Source organism: Danio rerio, chromosome 5 (assembly GCF_049306965.1).
Source record: "Danio rerio strain Tuebingen ecotype United States chromosome 5, GRCz12tu, whole genome shotgun sequence".
NCBI lineage: Eukaryota > Metazoa > Chordata > Actinopteri > Cypriniformes > Danionidae > Danio > Danio rerio.
The window spans coordinates 1,986,421-2,009,949 of record NC_133180.1 but is presented as its reverse complement, the minus strand read 5'-3'; the positions used below and the strand labels follow the sequence as shown (position 1 = coordinate 2,009,949).

The following is a 23,529-nucleotide window of genomic DNA, read 5'->3' as shown; positions in this document are numbered from 1 at the left end:
TGCTTCGGTGTAAATGTGTGTGTATTTTCACTGCAAAACAAGATTTGGTGCAACCCTGCTAAAAAATCCAGCTTAAACCTGCCTAGGCTTGTTGGCTGGATTTAGAGGGGTTTTCAGCCATTTCCAGCCTGGTCTTGGCTGGTCAGGCTGGAAAATGACCAGCTAAAACAAGCTTGACCAACCTGGTTTAAGCTGGACATAGCTGGTTTTGGCTGGGCTCCCAGCTTGGCTAGGCTGATCAAGCTGGTCATCTCCCAGCCTGACCAGCTAAAACCTGGCTGGAAACCAGCCCGGAAATGGCCAAAACCCCTCTTAAACCAACCTGGTCAACCAGCTAAAACCAGCCAACAAGCCTAGGCTGGTTTAAGCTGTTTTTTTCAATAGGGAATATTGACATGAATCTGTCATTTTAAACCACAATTTTGCTAAAATGAGAGGAAATTCGCTTTAATGACAAATAAAAATCTGTGATATTCTATGACTTTGACAATAATATATAAAATTCCCTGACTTTCAATGTGTGGAACAGACTTTAACATTGTCAAAAACAACTTCTACAGCAAGGGTGTCCTGCACAGTTTAGCTCCAACTTCCTTCAACACACCTGTCTGGAAGTTTCTAGTGTACCTAGCAAGAGCTTGATTAGTACAGGTGTGTTTAACTGGGGTTAGAACTAAAACATGCAGGACACCGGCTCTCCAAAACAGTAGAGTTTGGACACCTCTGTTCTACAGTTGCCTGATGTCAGTAATAAATAGCTTTCAGCACATAGCTCATTTACCCACAATCCCCAAACAACCCCCCCCTCCCCTCCAAAAATAAGAACAAAAAACTGCCTGAGAACAACAGCAGAGCAAAATCTTCACTGGAGGAAACACATGAAAAGACAAGTCTTCAAAATAAAAGTCCCTTGTCTCTCTAGTTCAGTGGTCACCAAACTTGTTCCTGAAGGGCCGGTGTCCTGCAGATTTTAGCTTCAACCCTAATCAAACACACCTGAACAAGCTAATCAAGCTCTTAGTAGGTATACTTGAAACATCCAGGCAGGTGTGTTGGGACAAGTTGGAGCTAAACCCTGCAGGGACACCGGCCCTTCAGGACAGAGATTGGTGACCCCTGATCTAGTTCAACCTCATCACCCTTTTCTGGCAGTGATCCAAAATGGCTTTTAAAATTATTAAAATAAAGGTTTGAGGAAAGGCCGTCACAAACTACAATAAATTCCTACAATTCATAATTGCTATTGGCCTGTAACATTAATAAAAGCCAGGTAAGAAAATAAAGCAAAGAACTAAATGAATATGCATGTACAGGTCAACATCTGAAGTGAAATCAAATGTGCCCTAAAACTAAAAAAAAATAAAAAAAAAAACATTTTTGTCCTAGGACAACCTTAAATGATTCACTTTGAATGCAGACTACTGTATATTAATGTATACCACACACACACAAGCTCTGTGGCCTCACAGTAATTAAGTGGCTTGGAGTTTGCATGTTCTCCTTGTGTTGGCGGGGGTTTCCTCCGGGTGCTCTGGTTTCCCCCACAGTCCAAACACATGCGCTATAGGGGAATTGATCAACTAAGTTGGCCGTAGTGTATGTATGGGTGTTTTCCAGTTGCAACCCAGTACTGGCAGGGCATCCGCTGTGAAAACATACATGAATGTTGGTGGTTCATGTCACTGTGGTGGCCAATGATTAATAAAAGGGACCAAGACACACACACACACACACACACACACACACACGAAGCCCGAACACTGAAAGTGATTTTGTATCAAACCTTTTATTTTTGTATTTGATGTCGAAACATCTACAGATGCCAGATCTCAATAATAAATAACTTTCAGCACATGACTCATTTACCCACAATCCCCCGGACATCCCCCAAAATCACAGAACTGCCTGAGAACAGCAGCAGAGCCTCGAAATAAAGCAGGCCACGAAATCTCCACCAGAGTGAAGAGAACAGAAGAAAACATACAAGTCTTTTCAAAATAAAAGTCCCCTGTGTGTCTACAGCTCGTCCTTCTCTTCGGCCTCTTCAGGCGGTGGTCCTCCCGCACTGCCGTACAGTTTGCTGACGATGGGCTGCACCACCTCCTCCAGCTCCTTCTTTTTGGCCTGGAATTCCTCCAGATCGGCGTCCTGATGCGCCTCCAGCCACTCGATCTTCTCCTCCACTGCCTTCTCGATGGCCTCCTTGTCTTCAGAGGATAACTTTCCGCCTAATTTCTCTTTATCCCCGATCTGGTTCTTCAGGGAATAGGCGTAGCTCTCCAATTCATTGCGGCTGTCGATTCTCTCCTTCAGTTTCTTGTCCTCATCAGCGAATCTCTCGGCTTCGTTCACCATTCTCTCGATGTCCTCAGGGGTCAGCCGGTTCTGGTCGTTGGTAATGGTGATCTTGTTTTTGTTTCCGGTGCCTTTGTCTTCGGCGGTGACGCGCAGGATGCCGTTGACGTCGATCTCGAAAGTTACCTCGATCTGTGGGACACCACGAGGTGCTGGAGGGATGCCTGTCAGGTCAAAGGTGCCCAGCAGATGGTTGTCTTTGGTCAGGGGACGCTCGCCTGGAGACACAAGAATTGAACAAATTAGCTGCTAAAATTCTCACCTAAAACTAACAAAAACTAAAGTTTGCACTCAAACAATGTAATATACAAGGGATTTAGGACCATGACCAATTTCAAAGGCTCATTTCCATTGAAAAACTAATAATAAAAAATGTATAATAATAATAAAAAAATACTACAATACAAAAAACAAAATAATAATAAACACTACAGTACAAAAAAATTTAATAATTATAATAATAATAATAATAATTAAAAAAACACTACAATAAAAAAATAAACACTACAGTACAAAATAAAATATTATAATATAATAAATATAATAATAATAATAATAATAATAATAATAATAATAATAATAATAATAATAAACAACCACAACAAATAAATATGATGATGATGATGATGATGATGATAATAATAATAATAATAATAATAATAATAAACTACAATACAAAAAAAAAAAAATAATAATAATAATAAATAATCTACAGTATAAAAAAATTATATTAAAAATAATAATAATAATAATAATAATAATAATAATAATAACAACAATAATAAAACAAATAAAAATAAATAATAATAAAATTGATAATAATAATAATCTACAATACAAAAAAATAATCTACAGTACAAAAAAATTATAAAATAATAATAATAATAATAATAATAATAAACATAAAAAATAAATAATAAAATTGATGATGATAATAATAATAATAATAATAATAATAATAAAGCAACAACCATACTAAATAATAATAATAATAATAATAATAATAATAAAGCAACAACCATACTAAATAATAATAATAATAATAATAATAATAATAATACATTTTCCCTTTATATATATTGTCCTGAAATGGCCACAAGTCATGATTTAGAAAGATGATTCAAGTCCAACACTGACCAAAGCATTAAATGTTTTTTTGCAAATGAACTGCATATGCAAAGAATTTAGTAATAGAGTGGGTTGCTATTGTAAAAGTGCACAGAGAAATCATCATCATCTTTCTCCAAAGCAGTAATTGAGAAGTACGCAACAAATGTGAATGGATTCTTCATCTTACCCTCATAAACTTTGATAGTGACGGTGGGCTGGTTGTCGGAAGCAGTGGAGAAGATCTGGGATTTCTTGGTGGGAACAACAGTGTTTCTGGGAATGAGTTTGGTCATCACTCCTCCAACAGTCTCAATGCCCAGAGTCAGCGGACACACGTCCAGAAGAACCAGATCACCTGAACACAATACACACATACATTAATAAATCATAATAATCTTTCAGAAGAGTTGATCAATTATAGCACAAACAAACAGGAGGACGATATACATTACATGTTTAAGTCCCATTATACTGGACTTTGTTAGAATTCACATGCCAAAACGTCAATACACCAGATTATAAGTTGTAATATACCATGCTATATTTCATTACACTACACCATTATGTTGCTAATATACTACATTATATTAAAGGTTACACATTAACAAGGTGTATTATAACATGGTATAACATAACTAATCCTGTGTATTTTAAGATGCTATTGTACACTACAGGTTAAAAAAACAATTATATTATAAGTCATAACAGACAATAGTAGTTAATATAATGTAGTAGAATTAGAAATACAATGTCATACCCTGGATTATAGTTATATTACACTAAATTAGGGTTATTTTACAGTAAACTATACTACATAATGTAGTATAAAACTACATGGAATAATGTGTAATTAACTATGTAGTGTATGAAGCATTTTAACTGCATATAACAGGTCACAACTTGATCTATAACTAATATTGTCTTATGACTTTATATTATAACACTACATTATATAAAGTCATAACCCACAATTAGTTATTATACATTGTATTTAGTAGTAACAAGTTATAATACTCATACACTAGATTATAGTTAGATTACACTAACTTATACCAAGTTATTAATGGTACACTTTAGTATTTTAAACAAATATTGTCATAAGACTATTAGTTTTATTATATTATTCTACACTATATTACATTAGGTTATGCACTTGTCACAATACACCATATATTATGATGTTACACTACACTTTGCATTAAGGAGTGTTCAAATACACTATACTGTCATATTACACCAGTGTTTAACATGTATATGGAGTAATCTGTGGACATAAGACCACCATAAATAAATACCAAAAAAAGGCTTAACGGTGTAAAATACCTGCTATTGTTCACTGTTATATTAAAAGTTGCATTACTGTCAGTTTATCAGACCATTTTCTCATCAGACTCACCGGTCTCCTCCTCTCCGGACAGGACTCCAGCCTGGACAGCAGCTCCGTACGCCACGGCCTCGTCAGGGTTGATTCCTCTGGACGGCTCTTTTCCGTTGAAGAACTCCTTCACCAGCTGCTGGATCTTCGGGATACGAGTGGAGCCGCCGACCAGCACGATCTCATCGATATCTGGCTTCTTCAGGTCAGAGTCCTCCAGAACCTTCTGAACCGGCTTCATAGTGGAGCGGAACAAGTCCTAACAGACGAGGGGAAAAATAAACATTAAAATCAATAACTCCGTGATTTTCATGCATTTGTATTGTGCATCTTTAAATTCATTTAAATCTATGCATTTTTTTTTAACGCTTAGTTTGCATTGGAGGTTGGCATTTCTTACCATGTTGAGCTCTTCAAACTTGGCTCTGGTGAGAGTCTCAGAGAAATCTTCTCCCTCAAAGAAGGACTCGATCTCGATGCGGGCCTGATGCTGGGCAGACAGGGCTCTCTTAGCCTTCTCCACCTCTCTGCGCAGCTTCTGCACGGCGCGGTTGTCTTTGCGCACATCTTTGCCCGTCTTCTTCTTGTACAGCTTGATGAAGTGCTCCATGACGCGCTGGTCGAAGTCTTCTCCGCCCAGGTGAGTGTCTCCGTTTGTGGCCACCACTTCAAACACGCCGTTATCGATGGTCAGCAGAGACACGTCAAAGGTGCCACCACCCAGATCGAACACCAGGATGTTTTTCTCTCCGTCCCTCTTGTCCAGACCGTATGCAATGGCAGCCGCCGTACTGAAGCGAGAGAAAAAAAAAGGGTTATTAGGGTTTGAAATAATTAAACTAAACTTAAATTTTTACATTAATAAAATGTATTATTATTTAAAACACAGCAGCAGAGTACTCACGGCTCATTGATGATCCTCATGACATTCAGCCCAGCAATGGTTCCAGCATCTTTAGTGGCCTGACGCTGAGCATCGTTGAAATAAGCAGGAACGGTGACCACAGCATGAGTGACCTGCAAAAATAAGAGCAGAAATTAACTTGGTGTTCAGCTTCACACAAACCCAAAATGCAGAAACGCTGGACTCAGGCTTTTACCTTCTTTCCCAGATAAGCCTCTGCGGTTTCCTTCATCTTGGTCAAAACCATGGCGGAAATTTCCTCCGGTGCAAACGTCTTCATCTGACCAGAGCCGATGTCCAGCTGGATGTGAGGCTTGTTTTTCTTCTCGATCACCTGGAATAGACGCAGGCGTTTAGATTTTCTCCAAGTTAGACATTAGCAATGTCCAGAAAAAAATAAAAATAGTTCAATGCATTCATTAATTTAAATTGCATGCTCAATTCACAATATGGCAATGCAAAACAGGCATTGCATTTAGTCATTTATATTACATCAATGAAATGTGCATAATTACATGCAAAATGCAATATGCAGAGACAAATGCATTTACTTATACTACAGCATGCTCGATGCATGCAAACTGAATGATCTATTTACATTTGGCATTTCCAACCACAGATTTCATATATAAATGACACTCAATGCTATATTAGTTGCAAAATTGAATAGAAAATGTAAAATCCAAACTAAATTGTGTAACAAATGGTCCTTTAAAATGTTATTTGTCCTAAATGCATTTCAACTTTGGGAAAGGTTGAGCAAAAAGAGGAATATTTAGGGGCCTCGATAGATCCACTTGAAGAGTGAATGTTAATATTGATGAACTATCCCCTTAAAGAAATGCAGAGCAAGGATAAATGTGTGATTGTACCTTAAAGGGGAAGTATTTGATGTCCTGCTGCACAGAAGAGTCGCCCCATGTGCGTCCGATCAGCCTCTTGGCATCAAACACAGTGTTTTCAGGGTTGGATGTGAGCTGGTTCTTCGCAGCATCTCCGATGAGCCGCTCTCCTTCAGTGGTAAAGGCCACGTATGACGGAGTGATGCGGTTTCCCTGGTCATTGGCAATAATCTCAACACGGCCATTCTTGTAGACTCCAACACTGAGGAGAAAGAGTAAATACACCTTTATAATGCTCATAAAAATAGAAGGAAAAAATAAAAGCGTTATAAATGCATAAAACTGTAAGTATAATCAAACTTCAGAAATAAATTGCATTTTATTTTATGAAATTGAATCGACTTCTTGAATATCAGCTTTGGTATTTGAAGTTTATATAAAAATACTTTGATAAACTTACAATTTGAAGCTGTTATATTGGTGTTTTTACTTAGCATTATAAACATCTTACATTTTGCTAATATACACTTAAAAGTTGTTTTAATTCCAATATCATTTCACTGGCACTTAATTTATTAAACAAAAAACACACACAAAAAAAACTTGTTACGTTAAATGCATATCAATTTAAAGTGTAAAAATAGTTTTATAAAACTAGAACTAACATGCATAAAAATCCAAGTAAAAAATACTGCATTTTATATTTATGAGATTGATTTGGACTTATATCTGTATTTACAATTTAATTAAAAGCGAAAAGTATAGTAAAACTCAACAACAAATGCTATTATTGGTGTAAACTAAGATAACATAAAATTAGAAGTATATCAAATGTTATTTAAAAACCTAAACTTTGGGAATTCTTGTAGAATCTTTAAGTGCATCACTTCAACAAGAACAACAATAACATTTTTGCAACTTTTAATTTGTTTTATAAAGTATATGAAACAGAAGCATTTAAATTTTTGGTGAAATTACAAAGTCGATTTAGCAATGTTGCATTTTTTAAAACTGTGTACCAATAGTGAAAATTATATTTAGGCACTTATACAGTGAATTTCAACTAAATGTATCGGACCGTGCTTTGAGAGAAAATGTGGAAAAAATGTCATGCTCGAGGACATGTCTTAAAATTTAGTGTAAGTATTCTTTTGTAAGTATAGCAGCTGAAAATTTGATAAGTATAATTTCTTAGCTTTTAAAGCTTATAAGGCAAATCCAACTTGTAATCAAATCTAATTATTAACAGGTACAGCAGGTATATCATAACAAATACAGAAAATAGTCAATTCACAAACTGTATTATACACAAATCATTCAAACACACATTATTCAGTAAGATAGCATTTTACAACCAAATTAAATTAGGTGTTTTTCTGCAAATACTGCATGTGTGTCTTTATAAAACATAAAATTTCGATTTTATATACACATCACATACACATCTATGGTCTTAGAAATGAGTTTTAATGTGTGTGGAAACTCTGTGCAAGTGCTCAAAACCTCACCAGGAGTATGTGGTCCCAAGGTCGATCCCAATCACTGTCCCAACACTCTCCTTCTTATCGTCCTCTTCGGCAAACACGCTGCCGGCCACCAGCAAAAACAGGCAAAGCAACCGCATTTTGGCCAGATCTGATGTCAAATCCTCAGTGATGTCTGTAGATGACAAAGTAAATATGAATGTTAGAAGTCAGTGCATGAACATATGCCAAAAACACAATACTCAATTACACTAGTATTACTACATAGTCAGTCTAACACGTGATTGTTTATAAGTATTGGGTTTTTATATATTAATAAATGATAGAACAAATGCAAATTATCTTCTAGATGTGACACCATCTAGGTCAAGTGTAAAGGGATATTAGAGTCCTTTAAATATAAAACATAATAAATGCATATAATGTAGGCCAAATATCTAATCAAAGTGCTGGACTAAACCTTATGAAGGTTAGCCAAATAATCATTCCACAAACCATAGTTTTATTATCACATGTGGTACATCAACACCAGCAAGAAATACTAATTATCTCCTAGATATGACAATATTTGGGTCAAAAGTAAATTTATATTAGAATCTTTCAAAAAAAAATCATAGAAAACAAAGAAAACCAAAAACCCATTTTAAATGCTGGTCAATACCTTATACTATATGAACCATAGTTTTATTATACCATGTATACCTGTGGTTATACAAATGTAATCAAAACTTCCATAATACCACCAAGAAATACAAGCTATCTTTTAGATATGACACCATCTGGGACAAATGTGAAGGCATATTAACACTTCAAAAACAAATAATAAAAGAATAAATAAATAAATACATATTGAAGGCCAAAAAAATCTATTTTAAAAGCTGGTCAACACCTAATAAAAAAATTAAACAATTTTAAAACAAAAACCATAATACTACCAAGCATAGTTTAATTATGACAAACAGGTTTATAAAAATGATAATCAATACCTCACTAAAAACACGATTACTAGACTGCACTTCACAAAATCAGTGATTATTTACATGAACAGATCACTAACCCATAATCCTGCAAGTAACGTTAACTAGTCTTGGGTTCAACCTCGTGCTGATTCACTTCACACCATCATCATCATCATCATCATCTTTATTACATAATTTTTGCCCTTTACAAATATTGTTATGATAATAACCTACCGTCAATTACGTTACGTTTTTTTACCCGTTATTACATATTTAACCGTCAAGTTTATTCTATGTAGCCGGTTATTATAACGTTACACAATCAATGAACGTCCCAAGCAGCAAATTAACGTAAGACACTTATAATAACAACATTTAAATACACGTTTTAATATTTTTTGACATTTTAATGTAACCTACACAAACGAAAAAGATATTTATCAGTACTATGCAGTTAAATCAGTTATATAACGAATCAATTTCATCCTTAACGGTTTTGGTGACATAATTAAACGAAGCGGGAGATTAAATGAGATATAGTTCTTACCTTACAAATACAATAATGTTGTTAAATATGAAGGGCGTGTGCTGAAACGTCTATCTGCAATTCTTCCCGTCTTCTGTGTTCTCGTGTTTTCTCTGAGCCTCGACTGTAACTCATGGCGCTGCGCTCGTCTGTTTATAAAGCCTTCGCCGCTTCCCAATCGTGGAGCCTCGCCGTTGGTCAGAGAGCAGCTCGTTGGAAGGCGGTGATTGGCTGTGCGCTACACGCTGGCTGATGCTGATTTGCACACGTACTGGTGGACGAAACGTCATCAAGTGAGGCGAACTGTGATGAACTGATTGGACCGCGTCAGTGTCAGTCAGTGAAGGTTCTGGATGGGGGAGGGGCTTCAGCTTCTGCTGCATTTCAAACGGGCCGAAAAAGCAAAATATTCTGACAGGCCTTAACCCAAAACTGATAATAAAACACGATTACTACACGGGCTTATATAGTTTACTTGGTTTAATTACATATAGTTAATCATTGTATTAGTCTTTGACAGCTCTAAACTTGAAATGATGGGAATGAATGAACGAATGGCGAATAAAAATATGGAGTTTATCATTTTTTGATAATGCTTTGCATATATTGCAACACTACACGTCTTATTACATGCCTATTAATCCAGTAAATCAACAAGCTGTTATGTGCGTCTATGTATAAATAAACTGACTGCAGAATGGCATCATTAATCAATCACTGCAATGTACAGGTATTTAATGAGCATATTAAACTTATAAAGTTCAAGTCAATAGCTCACAATAGAGGATAATGAATCACGTGAGTGCATTTGTCACCAAATGCATGAATATATGGCACACTCACAATCATATTTTTGTGGTTTGATGACTCATTAAGCAGAGTATCAGAAAAAATCTGCAGACAGACAACAGAGATAGTGAGTGTAGTGTAATGATGCAATGACAAGGAGCAACCTGGAAATGTGTTTTCAGTATGAGTCAAACTTACACTAGTGTTACTACATCAAGCATAATGCAATATACTGTTTCAGACACATTGTCAAACAACCTATGAATAACCTCAAAATATCAGTTATTGAATTGATTTAGCATTTGAGTGTTGTATTTGTACACACATTTAATGTACAGTAAAAATGAAAGTCAGGTGTTCATACTGATTCATTCATTCATTTTCTTTTCGGCTTAGTCCCTTTATTAATCTGTGGAATGAACCGCCAACTTATCCAGCACATATTTTGCGCCGTGGATGCCCCTCCAGCTGCAACCCATCACAGGAAAACATCCATAAACACTCATTCACATACATACACTACTGACAATTTAGCCGACCAAAATCACTGATACCGCATGTCTTTGGACTTGTGGGGGAAACCAGAGCACCCGGAGGAAACCCGCGCCAACACTGGGAGAACACGCAAACTCCACACAAAAACACCAGCTAATTCAGCCGATGCTCGAACCAGCGACCTTCAATTTTAACTAAATTTAATCTAATATTCATGGACCTACCTAGCTAAAAAAAACACTGGGAAATCAGTCCCTGAAGGATTTTTCAGGGTTAATATATATATATAAATAAATATATATATATATATATATATATATATATATATATATATATATAAATATATATATATATAAATATATATATATATATATATATATATATATATATATATATATATATATAAATATATATATATATAAATATATATATATATAAATATATAAATATATATATATATATATATATATATATATATATATATATATATATAAATATATATATATATAAATATATATATATATAAATATATATATATATATATATATATATATAAATATATATATATATATATATATATATATATATATATATATATATATATAAATATATATATATATATATATATATATATATATATATATATATATTTTTATATATATATATATATTTATATATATATATATTTATATATATATATATATTTATATATATATATATATATATATATATATATATAAATATATATATATATATATATATATATATATATATATATAAATATAAATATATATATAAATATATAAATATATATAAATATATATATAAATATATATATATAAATATATATATATATATATATATATATATAAATATATATATATATATATATATATATATATATATATATTTATATATATATATATATATATATAAATATATATATATATATATATATATATATAAATATATATATATATATATATATATATATATATTTATATATATATATATATATATATATATAAATATATATATATATATATATATATATATATATTTATATATATATATATATATATATATATATATATATATATATATTTATATATATATATATATATATATTTATATATATATATATATATTTATATATATATATATTTATATATTTATATATATATATATATATATATATATATATGCAGCCTAAAATAACTGATTTTGAGAAGTTTTTCTGGCACTATTTGCGTTGAATTTTGTGTTTCCCCCTGAAATTACACAAAAATCTTGGACCTTTTTTTATTTCTGAACTCTTTCTGAACTACTGGACTGGCAAAATCATGAAAGTACTGGAAAATGCCATCGTCATGGTCATTTTTAGAGAGTAATTATTACAAATTGAATAACATTTTATACTTATCTAATCAAGCACCATCCTTTGAATGCTTTGTTAGTACACTGATCCACAATATTCCTGAAAATAGTACACAAATCTTGCCATATTAAGTCTGTATTATTCTACATAACCTCAGCTTGATGTTTACTTTTTACTGTAGTTAGAGCAAGGCAATAAACATGACTTGGAAATCGAAGGAATTAAAAGTTCAAGAGTAAAACAATAGTGGTTGGTTTCACACAGAAACACTATGAGATCAGTGATTGGGAAATGGACATCTGCATAATGAATGGTTAAGACTTACCATGTAAATAATGACATTTTCACATTAACATCCTATTGTGATTTATTGTATGTTATAAAAAGATTTCTGCTGCTGTATAAATCAATGCACGGCACACATTAGGCCCAAACACTGACTGGATCTTCAAGGAAATACACTCCACGAATTTAACACTTGGGTCCTTTTTAATTGTTTATTATGTATCGAAAATATTTTTAACACCAATCAAACATTGAGATTGAGATAACATTCAACACATGACCATACGTTTAACAGAATTGTGTAGTTCAATGAATCTAACTGCGTCTAAAAATGGCATTATATTTAAATAAAGCAGAACTAGTTTAAAACGACTCAGGATGGATCATTTTTTCAGTCATTAACATAACTTCTTCACCAAAACACATGAGTGATGTGGTTTTGTATCAAGAGAAATAGTTTGCTTGACAAACATCTCTCTATCCAGAACTTTCTGCAGCATCGATTCAGCCTCCATCACCTCAAGCTTTAGGCAGATCTCAGATTGAGCAAAATCTCAAAGCTATTTGGCTACTTCTTCCCTCACGGCAAGACTGAGCCTTTGGGATTGTTGACTCTGGTTACTTCAGTCTTGAGCTCTTGGTATTTACAACCCTGTTGATGAACTCTTGACTTGACTGGGCAAATCTTCAGAGAATAGGCCAGTGAAAGCAAGTCAGAGTACGACATGGTTGTTCACACGTATATGCAGAGAATTTAATTAATCTATATTTAGCAGTCTCTGTAGTTGAATATCTTGCAGTGCAGATAGGCAAGTTTCTCGGCCTGTGAGCGTCTCAGCAGTGGAAACCATTCCCAGTGCGGTAACTCCACAACTCTGTATCCGGCCAGTGTGAGATGCCTCCTCTTTAGTGCATGCAATCCAAGCAGCTGCTTCGTCCTGTAGCAATAATGATTCCTATTTGTCACTTGAACAGCAAGTCTCTTAACAGACGGCCTAGAATCTTTGGGGTGAGGGGAATGTTTACTAGAGTTGGTCAACAACGTCAGAAGATCATCCGTCAAGTCAATGCCCACACTGAGAAGACTTTCTCTGACCGGTTCGACTCTCTGTGGCACAGGCTGTTGGAGAAATTTGTTGAATGGCTCCAACTGAGTCTTTTGAGTATTAGTTAGCTGAGCAAGTAGGTCATCAGTTATGGTTATTCCAAAGGGTTTTTGCTCCCAGTTTTGAGAGGCGAGCTCTCGTTGGCAAGATCCAGAAGTCACTGAAACTGGTTGGTCATTTTGATCTAAGTGCACCTCCAAGTCAATAGAGCGCAAATGAGGGAGGATCATGTGCTTGCGCACAAACATCTCTCCACCCAGAAGTTTCTGCAGCATCGATTCAGCTTCGAGAACCTCAAGCTTCTGGCAGATCTCAGATTGAGCAAAATCCCAAAGCTGTTTGGTCACTTCTTCCCTCACGGCGAGACTGAGCCTCGGGATTGTTGACTCTGGTAACTCCAGTCCTACAGTTCCATCTAAAGTAAACAAGTCTCTGTTTAACTCAAGCTCCTGGTATTTACAAGCCCTGTCGACAAACTCTTCACTCAAAGCCAGACTGAGCAAGTCTTCAGGGAACAGACCAGCAAAAGCAAGTCCGAGCAGACCTGTGAGCAGATGTTCAGGGAATCGCTGAAACTCTGACTGACGTTCTCGTAAGAGTGCAGTGAGAGACGGATAAAGGTCCGGACACTGGCTGGGAAGAAATCCTAAAGATCCATAGGCCCAGAGCATCTTCGCAGCATCTTTACTCCTGCATTGATTGATCACATTAGGTAATTGTTTGGCCACAGCCAAGAGAACACGATCATCCCGGTAGTGTAGAGCGGAGAATCCCAAGATGATGTGCATGAGGCCTTGAGCCTCCATTTGTGGAGCCCGTCGTGGCACCTCCACACCCATAGCCTCCAACCATGGGAGATGGTCCAAATAGCTAAATCGCAAATACTTCATTACATTAACAATCCCAAAGTCACTCATATCCTTGACTACAACAAGCGACCTGTCCACAAGCCGCTGAACTGCTCTTTCAGAAAGGGAGGTTTGTGCTTTAAAGAGGCCTAAACAAACAGCGCCCAGTTCTTCAGGCTTCAACTCATTTAAATGGCGCATAAGTAATGACTCGATCGATTTAACGAGGGTCTCAGGACATCCCCGACTCTCTCCAATAATGTAGATCAGCTGAACCAGCTCTGGAGGACTCATCTGGTTGAGGTTTTGACTTACATTATCGTAGAGCTTCTTGAGGTACTTAGGAACATTTCGAACAAGGCAGCGCCACAAATCTGCGGCAAGCAGCAGCTGGTGGAGATTCATTTCACTCGCTTGCTCACAGAACTCGGCTTCGTATGACGCCAGTACGCTATGAGAACGAGGCAAGTCCAAGTTCACGAAGGCCTTCAGAATATCCAATAACTGCTGCGGAGTGAAGGTGTGTATGATCGCCACACTGTACTGAAGGAGCATGCTGAATCGTGGGTCTCTTCTGACTACCGCAGTGTCTTTCAAGGGAATCTGGCTAAGTTTGTGCAAGAAGCTGGTTATATCGGAAGCTCCCATGTTGTTTTTCAGTATTGTAACTTTATTAAGAATTACCAAGGCTTCGTTGAGGTCTGAAGTAGATGAGCGCTGGGAGATGTCATGGGTCATGTTGCTGTAATCAAGTCGGCATCTCTGAAAAGCGCGTGGATCAGGGCTCACACTAGGGTTTGTGTTTGGTTTCGGAAGGGCTTCTTGATTGGATTCAGATCCACTGATGTTTAACAAGGTATTCCTGGAGCTGATACTGTAGGAGTTACCTTGTTGGCAGAAAGTAGGAATTGAGGGGAGACTACCGGGAATTTTTTTGCCAGTTTTTAAGTAGCTGAAATGAGAGGAACGTGACGTTCGTGTCTGGTAATACGATGAATGTTTGCACAACAGCAAGCTTTCGCGTTCTTCTCTCTTTTGCTCTCCATTGTCCACATGTGATGACAAACGCTGGGTTTTAAGAAAGGAAAGGCGCTGTACGTGAGCACAAAGACGTCGCTTTGCCACGTTATGAAGTAGCACATTCGCAGACATCAGCAGCAGATACTGGAAGGGATCATAAAAAAAGTGACATGATGATTGACAGTATGCAAATGTTGTAATATTACCTACAGTTGAAGACAAAAAAAATTAATGCTTTACGAATATTTTCCAAGTGATGTTTCACAGATGATTTTTAACAGAAAAAATTGTATAACTACATTCTAATAGCTCATTTGTTTTGTCCACCGTGATTCTTATTAATTATTAACGATGACAGTAATCTTAGAGCTTGATCAAAAAACAAATTTGATTAATTGATGTAAAAATAAAGTTGTAAACGTAAATCACTGGAGTTTGTATTACCGAAAAAACAACACTATTTTAAAGTTTTTACATTAAATGTAGTTTCACAAACTAATTTCGAGAGGAGCACGTGATATGATTGACTGAAGCTGGCCACTCATCTACACTCATTGACTAGCCAATTGGATTGATCCAAACTCACTATAAGTAACCTAGCTAAGATCTACTTATCTTCGTTTTCCGAAGAAACCCCCCATCCACCCCTTCTCCTCCTTTCCTCTTTTGCCGAGGGGAGCTCTCGAGAACACCTGACCTCGTACTCCCCTCACATGCTTTATGGACCTGGCGGGAGCCCTGGGCTCAACTATCTCCGAGCTCAGGGTTCTCTTCCGGGACAGCATGACAAACCTGCTAACTTGCTAACAAGTTGTCAAACAGTATCTAAGTGTGAATTCTTGAAATTTCATTAATTTGCAGTGACGCTACTAGCTAAACTACATTCATCAGTAGCGTGGCACCAGCATCGCTACTTGCTAAATCAAATAGCTTTCCAGGAGCAAAGGATAGCTTTCCAGAATCTATTATTTTAAGCAAGTAGCGTCCACACAAGCTACATTTACCAATCAGGAATCATTAAGCGACGCCACTGCCGTTCAGAGCTGTAAAGCCAGTGTCTGGCCGTTAAAGGTAAATCCATATGATAGCAAGAATCGCAAATTCTTCATGTTTTATGGTGGTCGAAAACAAACTTGGTGAGCTACTGCCACCTCTCACTCATCATCAGGCAGACAGGAAAAACTTGCTAGATGGAAAGATGACTGTAGAGGAATTAATTCTGAATCAGGACCATACATCGAAGTCTTGAAGTTAATTCTGATGCTGTACTCTTGTTAGAGTTGAATTGGTTTTAAATCTACTCAATGTTTGTTCTGCAAATGTGCCCAAGTGCATTTACATTAAAATACTGTAAATACTTCAATATTTAAAAGTGGTTTTGAACAGTACTATAGGGAAGTAATTGAACTAATTTGCTTTATAGTTGCAATACAACATCTACAGTATTGTATATAGTACAACTATAGTAATGTTGTATCTTAAATGTGCAACACCTGGTTTCTTGAATTTTTTGTTTTTGATGTCTACAAAAATGTGTTTGTGTTTGGAACAGCATAAGAATTACTGTTAATAACTGAACTGAACAGTTATGCCACACAGGGCAGGAGTGGGACTGCTTTTTAGCTCTAGAGTTTCAAGCCTTAGACCGGCCCACCTCAGTCGACGACTGACTATATTAAAATAACGTTATTTCCAATTCAGTTTCTAATGACACTAACACGTCTTTTTCAAGGACACAGCTGCATGAGAACTTCAAATGTTTTTCATAAATATGAGAACATTAATTCTTTATAGATATCCAGTCCTTTGTAACTGTTAGAGCCATATTTATTATGCAAATTGTAAAATATTATGTATAGTTATCGTTATTTGTTTATTGCATTTATACTTTCTACAATCAAAATATTATTTAAATTATTATTGCATGCTTTAATTATGCCTTTGCTTATTTATGACTGATCATGTCATATCCTTGATGTAAAGAGAGAAAGAGACGGAGTGATATCGTTTTTGACCGTCGTTCTATATTGTATCGTTATATAAAGAAAAAGATTGTTCCTGCTTTGAAGAACAAATAAATACAAGAAAAGAATATAACGACTTGGATGAGTTCGTCGCGTCAGACTGGTTACTTAAAAGGATCATATTTCCAGCTTGGATAATGGAGTGCCATTATAGTAACGGTCGTCACACACGCACGCACGCACGCACGCACGCACAAAAAAAAATGTACCCCTACATAAGTAACACACTCAGTATTATATGTCTTAACACTAAAAATGAAAAAAATAAAATAAAATAAATAAATTATCCTGGTGAGGTGCGAACTCGGATCGGCGACGTTGTAACGCAAGGTGCTAACCACTAGACCCAGTTGGCGCTGTTAAGGTGATGAGTTCGGGATAAAAAATAAGTATTGCACTGTTATCTGCTGCTATTGATGTCTAATCTTTTTCTCCCCTTTTTAGATTTCTGATCTAGTTATGGCAGATTTATTAATGTAGTGAATCATCAGATTTTCATTGAGCAGGTGTATTATTCATTAATATTAATTAATATTCACTAAGTGTGTTTGGGGTGGAATGACATGACATGTGGAGTTCCACAAGAGTCTATACTTGGACCTATTTTATTTTCTTTATATATATTTTACCTTTAGGATCTATTTTTTGTAAATATGTTGTGGCTTTTCATTTTTATGCTGACGACACTCAGATTTATGTCACTTTAAAAAGTAGGGATTAAAAGGGGTTTGACTCCCTTATGAGATGTCTAGTCGAGGTCAAGAGCTGGCTTTCGTCAAAGTTTTTAAATTTCAATGGAGAAAAAACTGAGCTGGTCTGGTTTGGCGATCCTAACCCTCTGCATTTATCAGGTTTTGGTGAGCTTTCCACTTTCCACTTGTTAGAAACTCAGGATTTTAATTCGACAGTGATCTGAAATTTAACAAACAAGTAAATACAGTTGTTAAATCCAGTTTTTTCCATTTACGACTGGTGTCAAAAGTAAAGTCGTTTCTCTCTTTTAATGACCTTGAGAAGGTGATCCATGCTTTTATTTTGGGAAGACTTGACTATTGCAATTCCCTGTATGTGGGTATTAGTCAAAACGCCCTAAACAGAGTGCAATTAGTATAAAATGTGGCTGCAGGGACTCGTAAGTTCGAGCACATATCCCCAGTTCTTTCCTCTCTGGGCTGGCTGCCTGTTTGGTCACGGATTGATTTTAAACTATCAATCTTTGTTTTTAAATCCTTAAACAATCTGGCACCATCTTACTTATCAGACTTGCTACATGTATACAATCCTGGTAGGTCACTGAGCTCTTCTGATGAATTTATTCTATCTATACCAAGGTCCCGGTGTAAGCGAAGTGGGGATCGGGCTTTTGCTGTTGTCGTCCCAAAACTCTGGAACGGGCTTCCACCCCACATCAGACATGCTCCAACTCTACCTGTTTTTTAAAAGCGTCTGAAACACCATCTTTGTTCTTTAGTATTTGAGCCTTTTTAATGTTGAGGGGTTTGCCTTATGTTTTAATTGTTATGTATGTGATGTAGATTTTATTTTTAGTATTGATTGCGTTCAGCACTTTGGGCAACGTTGTGTTGTAAAATATGTGCTATATAAATAACCTAACTAACTAACTAACTAATGATGGTTACATCATCATTAAACTGCGGGCTGCATTTTGCTCACGGGGCTCCGAGAAAATAAATAAAAAGAGCGAGGCTGCGGCAAAATAATGGATAAAAATAGTGTGGATATGGTCAAATAAATAAATAAATGAAAAAAGTGCAACTGCTGAGAGTGCAAGCAGCTAGGGACACCGGCCCTCACGGCCAAAAAACGGACCGGCACACCGATTAGTATCTCCCGGTGCTCCCGATTAGCCAATCCGGGCCTGACATTGCCACATATGTATCATTAGCAGTTTTATTGATCACTAAAACAGAACTGACTTGGATTGAAGTTGCTTCAATTTAAAAATTACAAATAAAAGAAATAGCTTAGACGTAGCTTTCAGCTTAGCTCGCTACATTTCCCAGAGAGTAGCTTTTACTATAGTCAAGCTACATTTTAAGTAGAGTAACTAATACCTTAGCTCACTACATTTTCCAAGTAGCTTGCACAACCCTGTTAACTTGGTTTACTTTATTGATTTGTTTAATCAACTATTGCTTGTATGGTGTTATTTGACACTTCTAACTTCTTAATCAAATTGTAATAAAGAGCTGGGTGAAAATATCCTACACATGTTGTGGGTATGTGAACACTGCCTCACTCAGCATGCAGATTGCAGATTTGCAGTATAATATAGATTGCTTTAAGGTTACCCTGTGAAGAAAACACTATAGTATGGTCATTTATAGTAATACTGTGGTGTTTATAAGCTATACTAGTAAATTAATTGAATTAATCTCTTACGGTGATTTTATTGTTGCTATGATAACCCAACAAATACAGGAATATAAACAAATTACCCAATACTGTAGTATAGGGTTAACATACGACAATACATCAGTTTATAGTAGTACAAACTAAAAGATGCTACAGTATTTATTATAATTCATCAGTTCACTATAGATGATACAAAAGTATGATACAACAAAGTTATCATTTAAAATACATTTTTTTTTTTTTTTTTTGTGGATAATTTATTATTGGACCAAATCTATTGCTATATCGTTAAATAATCTGTACTGTAAAGTGACTGACACAGAAGAGAAATTTAACAAAGAACAAATATTAATAAATAAATAAATAAATTAATTAATTAATTAAAAAACAGCAATACTTTGAGGAAATTTGCGTGTTTCTAACGCAGATTTTTAGCTGAAAACAGTTTTACTACATTAAGTGGTCTCGTCTAATGAGATGTTTTATATCAGGTTGTGACAACTGAAATCCAAAAGACATTTAGCGAAAAGTTAAGTAATCTTTAATTAAAATTAGTAACTTAAACATAAAGAAATAGAACAAACATTTAAATAAGTACAGTAATCTTATAGCTTGGTAAAGTTTTCACGTTGAATTAAACTTTTTTAATAAAAATTTTACTCAATTTCTGTTAATTATATGGTTATTTGACATTTCCTAATTTCTAAATCAAATTCTAATAAAGAGCTGGGTGAAAATATACTTTACATTTTGTGATTATGTAAACACTGCCTCACTCAGCATGCATATTGCAGATTTGCAGTATAATATACGTTGTTTTAAGGTTCATTCATCATTAATTTTCTTGCCGGCTTAGTCTCTTTATTAATCTGGGGTTGCCACAGCGGAATGAACCGCCAACTTATCCAGCAAGTTTTTACGCAGCGGATGCCCTTCCAGCCGCACCCCATCACTGGGAAACATCCACACACACTCATACACTACGGACAATTTAGCCTACCCAATTCACCTATAGCGCATGTGTTTGGACTGTGGGGGAAACCGGAGCACCCGGAGGAAACCCACGCGAACGCAGGGAGAACATGCAAACTCCACACAGAAACGCCAACTGAGCCGAGGATCGAACCAGCAACCTTCTTGCTGTGACTTCATGAAAAAAATACTATAGTATGGTCATTTAAAGTAATACTCTGGCATTTACAGGCTATACCATAGTAAATTACGTGAATTAATCGCTTGTGGTGATTTTATTGTTGCTATGGTAATGCAATAAATACAGGAATATAAACAAATGTCCCAATTCTGTAGTTTTCTACTGAGTGTATATTATACTACACGATACATCACAGTTTACTGTAATGCAAACATTTTTATTATAGCTACAGTATTGATTATAACTTATCAGTTGACTATAGATAATACAAAAGTATGATACAGCATTCATTAAGAAAGTTATCATTTAATTACAGTATAATTTCCACGAGGGTAATAATCTATTGCTCTAACATTAGCTAATCTGACAGACACCGAAGAGAAATTTAACATGTTTTTGATCAGGTTGTGACAGCTGAAATTCAAAACATTTAGCGGAAAATTAATAAAGTGATGTGTAATTAAAACTAGTAGCATAATGAAATATAACTTAGGCGTTAATCTATGTGGCGAAATGCCTTTAATCAATCATAAAATAGATGTTGTCCTTGACAGTGAGAGTCTTATCCATTCGTTAAACAACACATTTAACACACACCGAGCGTGTATGACTGTTTAATGACACACGTACCTTTCGCGAGGGTAGTTTTCTTCAAAGTTGGAACTTAAGTTATAAAAACACAAACACAAACCCGCTCAGTTGTGTTCTGAATCCACACTGACTGCATGTGTCATGCGCGCTACGGAGACCCGGAGGAGACAAACATAAAGCGGCGCATGCGCAGAAGCAGTCCAGCTGTAGCTCAGTCCAACATACACTCACCGGCCACTTTATTAGGCAAAAGTTACTAGTACCCGGTTGGACACCTTTTGCATTCAGAACCACCTTAATCCTTGGTGGCAGAGATTCAACAAGCTGCTGGAAATATTCCTCAGAGATTTTGCTCCATATTGTCATGATAGCATCACACAGTTGCTGCAGATTTGTCGGCTGCACATCCATGATGCCAATCTCCCGTTCCACCACATCCCAAAGCTGCTCTATTGGATTGAGCTCTGGTGACTGTGGAGGCCATTTGAGTGCAGTGAACTCATCGTCATGTTCAAGAAACCAGTCTGAGATGATTGAGCTTTATGACATGCTGCGTTATCCTGCTGGAAGTAGCCATCAGAAGATGGAGACACTGTGGTCATAAAGGGATGGACATGGTCAGCAGTAATACTCAGGTAGGCTGTGGCGTTGATGCTCAATTGGTACTAATGGACCCAAAGAAAATCTCCCCCACACCATTACACCACCACCAGCAGCCTGAACCGCTGATACAAGGCAGGATGATCCATGCTTTCATGTTGCTGAGGGCAAATTCTGCCCCGAGCATCTGAATGTGTCAGCAGAAATGGAGACTCATCAGAGCAGGCAACGTTTCTCCAATCTTCTATTGTCCAGTTTTGGTGAGTCTGTGTGAATTGTAGCCTCAGTTTCCTGTTCTTAGCTGACAGGAGCGGCACCCGGTGTGCTCTTCTGCTGCTGTAGCCCATCCGCCTCAAGGTTGGACGTGTTGTGTGTTCAGAGATGCTCTTCTGCAGAGCTCGGTTGTAACGAGTGCTTATTTGAGTTACTGTTGCCTTTCTATCAGCTGGAACCAGTCTGGCCATTCTCCTCTGACATCAACGAGGCATTTGCGTCCACAGAACTGCCGCTCATTGGATATTTCCTCTTTGTCGAAACATTCTCTGTAAACCCTAGAGATGGTTGTGTGTGAAAATCCCACTCAGAGCAGCCTGTCTGGCACTACCACGTTTAAAGTCACTTAAATCCCCTAATTAAACTCTAATTAAAGTAGTCAACATTTGAAGCAGATCAAATATTTTCATCAAAGTTATGCTAAAAGTAAGACATGTATTAAACAATATTAATATTTTTACAACTTACCATATCAATATTTATTCATCTTTTTATTTTTAAACTATGCAATAGCTACAAATTCACAATAAATGTTCTCTGTATACAACAGATCTACTGATTTAAAATCAATACACAAAATTAATTTAAAAACAAAAACATTATTTTGAATGGAATCATTAAGAGACCGCTTTTTTTCCTGTATTCACATCTTTATTTATTTAAATTAATATCTGCTAAGATATGCTCTTCCCAAGCAAATTCTGGAAAAAAAAGACAGAAAAAATGAAATGTTTACAAAAAAAAAACTCTCACCCAAAGTTCTGAACAACTGATAGCCCACATGAAGGAATACTATAGTAATTTAAAGCAAATACTATAGTGTTTTTGCAGAATACAATAAAGTGTATCATATTGTGTCGCATTTACAACTCGTCTTTTAATAAATTCCAAGTAGGTATCGCTGCAGCCTGAAGACCACCATGTAAGAGGGATTACACCGCAAGTAGGTTGGGTGACCTCCAAGTGGGAAGGACTTGCGCCACAAGCAGGCTGGGTTTACTTGGTGTAGGTGGAGTAGACATTAATAAAACACATC

The 23,529-nt window shown here is 35.9% G+C and overlaps 4 protein-coding genes across 5 annotated transcripts in view; 1 reads left to right on the top strand and 3 right to left on the bottom strand.

The window, feature by feature from the left end:
• Positions 1 to 22,505, bottom strand: part of si:ch73-55i23.1 — a 782,803-nt gene extending 760,298 nt beyond the window's left edge. Inside the window, exon 1 of the mRNA XM_073949656.1 lies at positions 22,338 to 22,505. The gene's annotated coding sequence lies outside the window, so the exon portion shown is untranslated. The remainder of the gene's footprint in view (positions 1 to 22,337) is intronic.
• Positions 1 to 23,529, top strand: part of rabepk (Rab9 effector protein with kelch motifs) — a 373,763-nt gene that overhangs the window by 18,413 nt on the left and 331,821 nt on the right. The window lies entirely within an intron of this gene.
• Positions 1,768 to 9,679, bottom strand: hspa5 (heat shock protein 5). Its single transcript, NM_213058.1, is given in 9 exon segments — positions 1,768 to 2,573; positions 3,653 to 3,820; positions 4,862 to 5,099; positions 5,241 to 5,631; positions 5,745 to 5,857; positions 5,941 to 6,078; positions 6,617 to 6,848; positions 8,095 to 8,245; positions 9,577 to 9,679. Coding segments are annotated over 8 exon segments (1,953 nt in total). The 5' UTR covers positions 8,211 to 8,245; positions 9,577 to 9,679; the 3' UTR covers positions 1,768 to 2,016.
• Positions 12,704 to 21,833, bottom strand: fastkd5 (FAST kinase domains 5). 2 transcript variants are annotated; one of them, XM_073951795.1, is made up of 2 exons: positions 21,721 to 21,833; positions 12,704 to 15,620 (listed from the first exon to the last, which is right to left on the bottom strand). In XM_073951795.1, exons 1-2 carry the CDS (start codon positions 21,754 to 21,756, stop codon positions 13,272 to 13,274), a joined length of 2,385 nt encoding a protein of 794 aa, XP_073807896.1. In that variant the 5' UTR covers positions 21,757 to 21,833; the 3' UTR covers positions 12,704 to 13,271. The 2 variants fall into 2 exon arrangements, with proteins under 2 accessions (XP_073807896.1, XP_698448.3); XM_693356.10 differs by having other exon boundaries at positions 21,660 to 21,763.

What these genes read in the sequence shown, in the direction of transcription:
- fastkd5 (XM_073951795.1), bottom strand. Translation starts at nt 21,756, where the DNA reads ATGCAGTCAGTGTGGATTCAGAACACAACTGAGCGG. An exon ending in TTCAGAACACAACTGAGCGG is followed by an intron (nt 15,621 to 21,720) that starts GTTTGTGTTTGT and finishes GATCCCTTCCAG; the next exon opens with TATCTGCTGCTGATGTCTGC.